The 9,131-nt window shown below is 46.3% G+C and overlaps 1 protein-coding gene and 1 long non-coding RNA gene across 2 annotated transcripts in view; both read right to left on the bottom strand.

Annotated features, from left to right (window-relative positions):
* The window catches only part of LOC136369861 (uncharacterized), a 174,069-nt gene that overhangs the window by 909 nt on the left and 164,029 nt on the right, over positions 1 to 9,131 (bottom strand). The gene's annotated exons all lie outside the window — the stretch shown is intronic.
* NEK6 (NIMA related kinase 6) overlaps positions 307 to 9,131 on the bottom strand; it is a 44,488-nt gene continuing 35,663 nt past the window's right edge. The window contains exons 8-10 of the mRNA XM_066332972.1: positions 7,811 to 7,905; positions 4,935 to 5,048; positions 307 to 2,329 (exon numbers count right to left, since the gene is read on the bottom strand). Coding sequence (XP_066189069.1) covers positions 2,219 to 2,329; positions 4,935 to 5,048; positions 7,811 to 7,905 — 320 coding nt within the window. The 3' untranslated portion in view covers positions 307 to 2,218. The remainder of the gene's footprint in view (positions 2,330 to 4,934; positions 5,049 to 7,810; positions 7,906 to 9,131) is intronic.

The following is a 9,131-nucleotide window of genomic DNA, read 5'->3' as shown; positions in this document are numbered from 1 at the left end:
TGAGAAGGAGCTGCTTTGTTACCTCACTCCAGGAACGAAACAGCAGGAGTAAAACTGCTCTGCAGAAGTCTGATCTGGTAGGTTTTAATTTAGTAGAATGTAAGGAAACACTGAGCACTGGTGGTTCTGAATTGCTGCCCTTGCCCCCTCCAACACACACTCCTCTCCTGCTACCCCACTGCAGGGCAGCACTGGCCATCAGGGGATACTGGTGTTACTGGTTTGCTGTAGATACAGGGCAGATCCAGCATCATTTCAAGTCTGATTGTCTTGTCGTTCACCTGCACTTAGACCTTAATACTGGACTTTTTTGTTTTTTAAACAAAGGTGTTTATTTTGGAAATAATTTTTTTATTTATCTAAAAATGCACAATTGCAAAAAATTACCTTTTGAAATACATTTTTTTATAAGCACTATGAAATTTTATGTAGCAAGAAAGTGACCAGACTTCTCCAGATACTCATATTTGAGTTGAGCTTCCCTGGAAGCCGTGGCTCCAAGGAAAGCTGCAGTGGAACAGAGAGGTTCAGGCTGAGCCCTGGGAAGTGCTAAAGAAGCTGGTATAAATAACCAAGCTGGTTGGCATGGAAATGGTGGGAGCAATTCGGTGCCTCCACAACATTCTCCTGCTGATTTGAATTTCCCACGTCTCTCCTGAGAGTAGCAGCCTCAACTTTCTGCTGAGAAGCCTCAGTAAAATGGCACCTTGCATTAATGATACCAACCATATTCACAGCAATTAATGGCTTTTCTTGGTACCCTATACAAATATTCCCAATTTTTACAGGAAGTAGTTGAAGATGGCACTGCAGTTTTCCTTAAAGTAGAGAAAAGTAGGTTAAAAAAATCCACTAAAAGCATATATATGTATGTAACCCCCTAACCCTAATCTTAGTTCAAAAAAGTTAAGGATTGAAGCTTTCTTTAAGAAAAAAAAACAACAAACAAACAGGCACAGGCTGCATTTGAAGTGTCACACACGACTATCCATTGGCACCAGCCCCTGTCCCGCGTGGAAGGGCCGTGGAGCAGCAGAGGCTGAAGGGTTTCCTCCGGAGCACAGCCCTGCTCCTGCTGCCGGGCGCCCGGAATGGAGACACTGGAACGTGAGTCCACGGCTGGGCAAAGCACTGAGCATTGCCACTGCCAGAGCCAAACCAGTCACTGCGTCAGTGAGGGAATCGAGCTGCTTGGCAATTGTAATGCAGTTAAAAGACGGCTCCTTCGGATCAGGTTGAGATTTTACAAACATTCACATTCTGTAATGAGCTTTCACAGTTTGAGAGAAGGGGCTGATCCTATGCAGAATTCCACACACAGAGCATTTCATTTCTTTTTTAAAAATTTCCCGAGTGTTTAAAACACTGCTGAAGTTCCACCGATAGTACCCAATGTACTACTGAACATGTAAAAGTCTCTGCACCAAAAGTCAGTTGGCTTTGAGAAACACTGGTTTTAAACAAGAACCTGGAGGTGAAGAAGAGCCATTCCAAAAGGGAAAAATGAGGGAAAGGAGCAATTGCAGAAGCAAGGCTGGTAGGGGTTTGCTTGCCATCTTTGTCTTCTTTTCCCCAGGCTCATGTTTAACTCATCTCTGACAGAGAAATGCATCAGCAAAATACTCTTATCAATTAAAAAAAAATACCATGAAACAAAAGGGTTTCCCACCCCCCCAACCCTTCCCAGTTTGTAAGTCTGAAGAGGAGGAAATTAATAAAAACATAAATGGCTGCTTTAAAATATACCAAGTAAAAACTGAATTTGCTATTAACCATTTGCAGAAGAGGCAAAGTAGCAGTTATACAAATTACACAAAATCTATGGTAATCCTTACATTAGTATAAAGTGATTTCACTGAAGGAATTATTTCAATATTTCACATTACAGTTAAGATAGAAGGTCTGGCAAACGCTGAGCCCTCGGTAATAGCTGCTATCCTAGATTACACACGACAGTTTTAAGAAAGGACCCTTAAATGATCTACATCTGTAACATTATTGGCCTTAAAAATAAAAAATAAAAAGAATCATTTGCAATACCTCACAGAATCTTCACGTTAAAGCACGACCACCTGTAAGAGTCCTTGTCAAATAACCTGCAAATGATGGAGCCTCTGCTGCGAGTGCTCAACCTCCCACCTGTGTGACCTGGCACCAGTCGCTTTCAGCTGAGAAAAGGATTCAAGTAAGACTGAGCTGTGCTGGCCCCGCCCGGGGCTCATGTGCTCGAGGTCCACACGTGCATTTGTTTGGCTATTTGGTGCACGTAACCGATGTCAGGCCTTTGATCTGGGTCCGGGTATATGCACATGCTGACCAGCTCCCGCAGCTGCAAGACACCAAAAGAGGCACACCTCAGTGACTGCTGTCCTCCTGCACGAGGCTGGGGCTGCCAGGAGTGTTGTTGTTCTGTCTGTCTCATGTCTGTGTCCCACTGTCAGAACAGCCAGGAAGAACCTTTTCCACCAAATCTTCACTAAAGATTTAAATCTCCCCCAGCCCCAGAGTATTTTACCGTCCTGAAGGAGGAGCCAGCCTGTGCAGCCAGCGCAGAACGTGGGGCAGAGGGAGGCACCAGTGGCACAAGCAGGACGCAGACAAGGAAAGAAACCCAAAATCCCTTCCAAGGTGTGACTGAGGTGGGAGGTGAGGAGGGCCCTGGCACTGAAAGGAAACTGAGGAAAGGGGGAGCCCAAGTAGTGCTCTCAGGAGCAGCAGCAGTGCTGCCTTTCCCACACCAACCCCAGCAGCCAGCATTAGACCCAATCAAGCCTTTCAGCATAACGAGTCTGACCAGCACCCACTGGACACACCTATGAGACCCTGGTGCTTCCTAAAAACCTTTATAAGGAAGAGAAACTGGTCATTGATTATGTTTAATAAATAAAATGCAGAAGGGCTGGAGTCTCCCCACCTCCCAGCCCTCTTTATTGTGCACATGAAAGATTGTAGCTTTTAATTATACAGACACTGAAAGCTGCTCATACCCCTGAGGCACCAGGAAAAACAGCCTTGAGCCTCTGATCTTCTCACATCCTCCCAGTAGCCACAGTGCCAATTATTTTACCGGTAATTAAAAGCACGGCCATAGAGCTATCAAGCACGCGGCTTCAGCTGCATTAACGAACGTACCCGAGGTTTCCAGCTCTGGATGGGGCCAGGCCCAGTCCTGCTGCCTGCCCCATGCTCTGGTGACTTGGAGCAGCTCAGGGCAGGGACATTGCTGCCGTCATAACCCTGAGACCCCAAAGACTGAGCACAGAACTCCCACAAACAACTGAAATCGCTTCTAGAGCTGTGCCCAGGGCCTGTGCTATCAGTACTGACTGTTCACAGTGGCTGTGCTGCCCTGTGCTCCCCTGTGCACGCAGCAATGAAACAGCCCGGGCACTTCTGTCCTCACAGGCATTCCCCAGCCCCTACAGGAACCAGTGGGCTGAGCCTGGATCAGCACCACCAGACACATCTCCAGTTACCAGCAGATCTGCTCCCAATATAGAAAACCTCTCCTGGCTGGATCCCAGCTCCTGCTCCCACTCCAGCAGCACGCAGTCGCTCACAGGGAGTCTGGACTGGTGAGGCACAAAAGGCCACAGAGAGGAACATCCCTGAAAGGAAACTAAAGCGGGGCTCTGCCCCAAACACTGCCCTGTTCCAAGGAAGTACCACCCTGGATGCTGTTGGTGCTGGAGCCCTGTTCTAATTCCCTGTTTGTGCTGTTCCTGTGAGCACCAGCAGCAGCTGAGGGCTGTGGCCACAGGCACAGCCTCCGTTAACAGTGCTTGAACCATCTGCACTTCTCTGGGACCGGCGCCTTGCAGCTCTAAACCCTCCTTCTCACCCCGACTGCATCACTGCACTGCACACACTCTTCAGCACTGCCAGAGGGAAGCCAACAGACAGTAATTGTACAGACAGGAAACACATCTGTCAGCTTACACTAATTCCTGCTGCCAACAGGCACATCCTGAAAGGCAGGCTGCAGCAGCACGGCAAAGGGAGGCGCAGAGCTGGGCACTGCTGTGGGGCTTGGGGCAAAAATAATCTAACATTCACTTCTACACACTAGCTCTCAAAGCATCTTTTTGCACGAGTTACTTGGCAAGGACAATCGAAGCAGAAAGTGGGGTGTGGTGCAGGGCCCCTCCCAGGGTGGAGGGCAGCTCGGTGCTTCCCGGCATCCTGCCTCCTCCTCAGGATGCTGAGGTAGAGGGAAACAAAAGAAAAACCCCATAGGACACAGGGAACATTTAGAATTCCATTAGCCATTTCCTTTCAAATAGAAAGCAACTGTAAGGAATGAGGAGGTTAAGGAAAACCAGCTGCTTTGTCTAGGTGAGGCAGAAAAAAGTCAAGCTCATGTCAAGAGGCCCCGAGGAAACCCAAGACACATGTCTGCAGCTGGGCGAGCAGGGACTGGGCCGTGGGGTTTATGCACTGGTTCAGATGCTGCCCCCATCCCTCACGTTCAGACACACAAAGCTGGACTGAAAAAGCCCCCCTGCAACTGCTGTAGAGGTGCTTATTGCATTAAACTAAATAGCTTTTCTTCATTTCTTAAAATGAATCCTTCCCCACTTTGTCACACCCCGAAGATTTCATAAATAAACATATGAGTGCTCTTCTGTGAAATGTTTTATGGGAAAGGAAACAAGGAGAGGGCTTTCCCACGGCTCACTGCTGGTTTCTGCCAGCATCATAGACTTTCAGTTTCACAGTATTCCCCACATTAGGAAATCTTTTTTGTCTTGATTTAGCTTGTCAGTATTCAGACACCACAAAAATAATTTGCTCAGCCAGGTAACCAGGGCCCCCTGGCCATCCCCTGTTCTTCCCTAGATATGGGGGTTCTCCTCCTGCGTTCCCTTTCCCTGTGCCGGGAGAAAACCTCACTGCACCTCCCCATTTCCCCTGCAACCACACTCCCAATTTACCTTTTCAGAATAATGTTCAGCTGGAAGAGGTGGGTAGTCACATTGCTCTATTTTTTGGCAAAGAGAGAACAGGTTCATTTTATCTCCATAGAAGGGACTTTGCAGAGCTGCCATCTGGAGAGAAAAAAAACCAGAAAATGTTTCAGAAACACAAAGGATTTGAGAGCCCTCGGTGCTGCCAGTTTGCAAGAGCCAATTCTGTTCTCTGCCAGTGAGCAGAGCAAGGGATCTGCTCACCACTGCTACCAGGAGTAACACTAGATACTCCTCACAAACCCACGGACCTGAGGGTGACTCCTGACAGGATCCCAAAGAGCATTTGGGGGATTTTTGAAGGCAAAGGCTGAAGTGTCACTGTGACTCCATTCCTGCCATGACAGGAGTAGGCAGATCAGTAGGAGAAAAATTACTGAGTTCAATTAGAGGCTACTCCCCAAGTAGGAGTGATAGCAAACTGCTCTCAGTCGGTTAAACCAAACCAGAGAACCCAGCACGGACTGCTCCAGGGAGAGCACTAATGGGGGCATTAGGGAAAACACAGCAAGGGTTAAACAGGGTCTCCAAGATCTCAATACACACATCAATAACGCCAGCCAGGTTGAGAGGGGGTTTCCAATTCCCATTAACTTTTCATTCCAGGTTTAGTTAAGTGCTCACGCGCAAAAGAGAAGGAATGAAAAGGAAACGCTGTGGGGCTCGGGATGGTAAATGCAGGAAATTCAAGTGGAAAGGGAGAGCACCCAGTTGTGACTAGAGCAGTCAGGGCTGCAGGGCCATGACCACAGGCACTGCAAGTATCTCACTAACTACAGTTTGTGATGCTACGTTGGGGTTTGCTCCTGACATTTTGATTAGAGCAATTACCCCAGGCCAGGCAGATCTCCACGGAAAACGCCCACCACGCAGCACGACTGGTTCAAACATCCAGAGATGGGAATCCCTGTTAGTGCTTAAATTGATCGTCTTGCCAGAACTGCTGAAGTCATTGCTTGTAGCTACATTCTGGGAATTAACAACTTATTTTTATCCCCTCCAAGTTATCTTGCTGACAGATATCTACAGGAAGTGAGGGATGAAGACAGTTACTACTATATTGATAAGATTTAATAAAAATCACTGTACGATTATCAATGTCAAAGTTAAGTGGTGCTATGTGGCATCATGTCCCAAAGCCCTCAATGTTCCCTAAGTGGATTCCAGTGGACACACGTGTCTCTGAAGGCAATTTGTACATTAAATCTCTCTGCAGCTTATCTACACAATCTATCTGGAGAAAGATCAGAAGTGACTCATAGCCACACAGGCATCCCTTCCTTACTTCTAAGCCAAACGGAAAACCATTCTCCTTACAAGACATTAGAGCAGATAAAACAGTTCCTTCAAAGACACGCAGATCTGAGGGTTCATTTTCAAAATTCTAGAAAGTTTAAGAAGTCAAGTAGCTGTTTAACTACCGAACATAAAATTGGTACCTGTCCAGTCCTCCCTGGAATCTGCAATAGCTCCCAGCTCCTGTTCCCTAAGTTAAGGCTTACCTACGTAGGAAGGAAATTTAAAAACGCTTCACATGCCAAATCTTTCAGATGTTACTGTAGTACTGCTACTCCTACCAGAGAATTATGTTTAGTGTGCAATTAATTCAGCTTCTTGAAATACAAGGACTACCAAGACTCCTGTGCCATAAGGGGACCATATTGCCTGCAACAAAAACACATCTTAGCACAACGCTAAATATTTCTCTCTGCATAAATCTGGAATCCCATCTCTGGGAGCTCAGCCTGGAGTGACTCAGAGCCCAGCAGTGCAGCAGCTCTGGGCAGGGAAATCCAACTGGGGCCACTCCCACAGCCCTGGCCTCAGCCCTGAGCCTTACACATGGGGTGGGAAACTTCCCTTTACCCCTCGTGTCCTCCAGTGTTGGCCTAAGCAACCAGAATGGAGTAGTTCTCACATCTGATGTGCTCACAAAATAAATGACATTTCTGTTTGTTCTCTAATTTCATGTGATTACCAGAAGTTGTGTTGTGAAGCAAAATGTCATCAGTTCCCATAATTTGTTAACCTAAGAGGATGTGAGCAATAGTCTTGACTAAACATCCCAAGGATTTTTAACTCTCTGGGTGGGGATAAAAGCTTTCCAAATGCTGGCATGCACTGTCACTTGAATTAGAAGAAGGCTCAATCTAAAATAGATTTCTATTAGATTATAAAGGAGTACAACACTGTTTGATACCCTTTGACCCCTGCTAAAAATGAAATCACAAAACCAAAAGCAGTTACAAGATCATAACACTTATTTTCAAAATACATGTAATAGCTTTTAAGAACCAGTTGCACACTGGACATTCATCCAAACGTGTCTGCTGTGAGTCTGTGCCTCAAGCTGCAAGACAAGGTCCAACTAGGAAAACTTCCAGCCATAATATAGTAGAGACATTGATTTCACATTACATAAACCCTCTCTTTTTCTTTATTGGAAGGTCCAAAAAATAAAATACTGCAATGGTCAGAACTCTATCTAAGAAAACAGTTCCTTGCATTCAAATGAATTTGCTATTTTCAAACCAAATGCAGTCAGGAAAAACTCTGACTGTGCTGCCCTGACAGAGCTCTGCTCCCAGTAGGAAGGAGGGAGCTGGCTGTTCATGGCTTCATCCTCCACATCTGCTGTGACCTAAATTAACTCTGTGCCTCTGTGCAAGTGCTGGGTGACACAACCCTTTGTTCATGCTCAGAAGGTGCACCACAAACACAAAACGAGTCAGCTTGCACTAAAGATTCTCAACAAGTTGATTACAGGCAGTCTGACCCACTCAGTTCCTGTCCCAAACCGTGTGGTGATGGAAAACCCGGGGGAAAAGTGAGAAGATACTTGCCTCATACAATAAACAGCCCAAAGACCAGATATCAGATTTAAAGTTATAGCCGTTCTCGTGTATTCGCTCTGGGGACATGTAGTAGGGAGTTCCCACTGCAAAAACAAAAACCAGGGGTTATTGTCTCACAAGTGACTGTGCAACCTCTGTCATACAGAGAGGCTTCCTTAAAGGGTCAGGTGTAGCACAAGGAGCTGATTAGAACCAAATAGATATCACAGAGCAGAGAATGGTGAAGATGCTTGAAAACATCTTCTGCATTTCTGACATTTGGGAAACATCTTGTTTCCCTTCCAGGCTCCCAAGAACCTTCAGGTGCCTTGGATGGACAGGGCCACTGGAAGAGATCATGCCCTTGCCCCCCAGCCTGCACTGGGTGCCACGGCTGTGACACCAGCACATCCCTGGGGGTTCAGCTGACAGGGCACAGAGTGACCCAGGGGCCCTGTGACACTGCAGGGACACACCGAGCCCAGCACCAGCCAGGAATGCAAAACCTGCCTGAAAAAAAACAAGATAATCGTTCCAAACTTTCAAACCCTGCCCCAACTTACAGTTATATGCACTTCCACAGGTCTGTATTTTATCAAAAGAAATTGACTCAGTATTTTGGACAGAAGTTACAAGAAATTATTAATAAAATCCTTACCTCAAAAAGGTTCTTTTTGAAATCCTAAATAAATTTCAGTTGTGGTACTGAAAATACAAGACATCCTGGCAGTCTCAACTACATCAAATAATCCTCAGATACATCATTTATTAAAACATCCAAGGACTGTATATGCTCTTTTCTCCTGCTTGCCCGTCCCCTGTCAATTTTTTTTTCCTTTTGGCATTCCAGTGTATCCTTCTCCTAATTAAAGACCTTTCCTCACAAGATGGCAAATGTTTAATTTGCCTGTAACACTCAGTTTACAATTTCTCCATTTGAAATGCTGCCTGAAGACAGCTGCAGGACTAACAAGCTGAGGGATGGTGCTGGAGGTGGAAGAACACCACCACCTTCCCTCCTGCAGAGGGATCTGCACTCTGAGGGACACAGATGACTTCTGGGGCACGAAGCAACAGCCTTGAGAGGCAAACCCCAGGCCCTGGCACAGCAGAGTAGCCCAGCACAGAGAAGGGGATTTATGTGGACACTCAAGACGTCCAGCAATCAGCTGCCCTCTGTGATGAGCTCAGCTCACGCTTTCAGGTCATTCACTTTAGAAATTACCTGTCTTTCAGTGTGAAAGCACTCTAATGAGAAGTTACATCTTTGCAAATTCCATAAAAACTACAACACGGGAAAAGCAACAGGAGGAGATGACTTTGTTCCCAT

The sequence above is a fragment of the Sylvia atricapilla genome, chromosome 19 (assembly GCF_009819655.1).
Source record: "Sylvia atricapilla isolate bSylAtr1 chromosome 19, bSylAtr1.pri, whole genome shotgun sequence".
NCBI lineage: Eukaryota > Metazoa > Chordata > Aves > Passeriformes > Sylviidae > Sylvia > Sylvia atricapilla.
The sequence above is the reverse complement of the archived record's forward strand: the minus strand, read 5'-3'. Positions and strand labels throughout refer to the sequence as shown.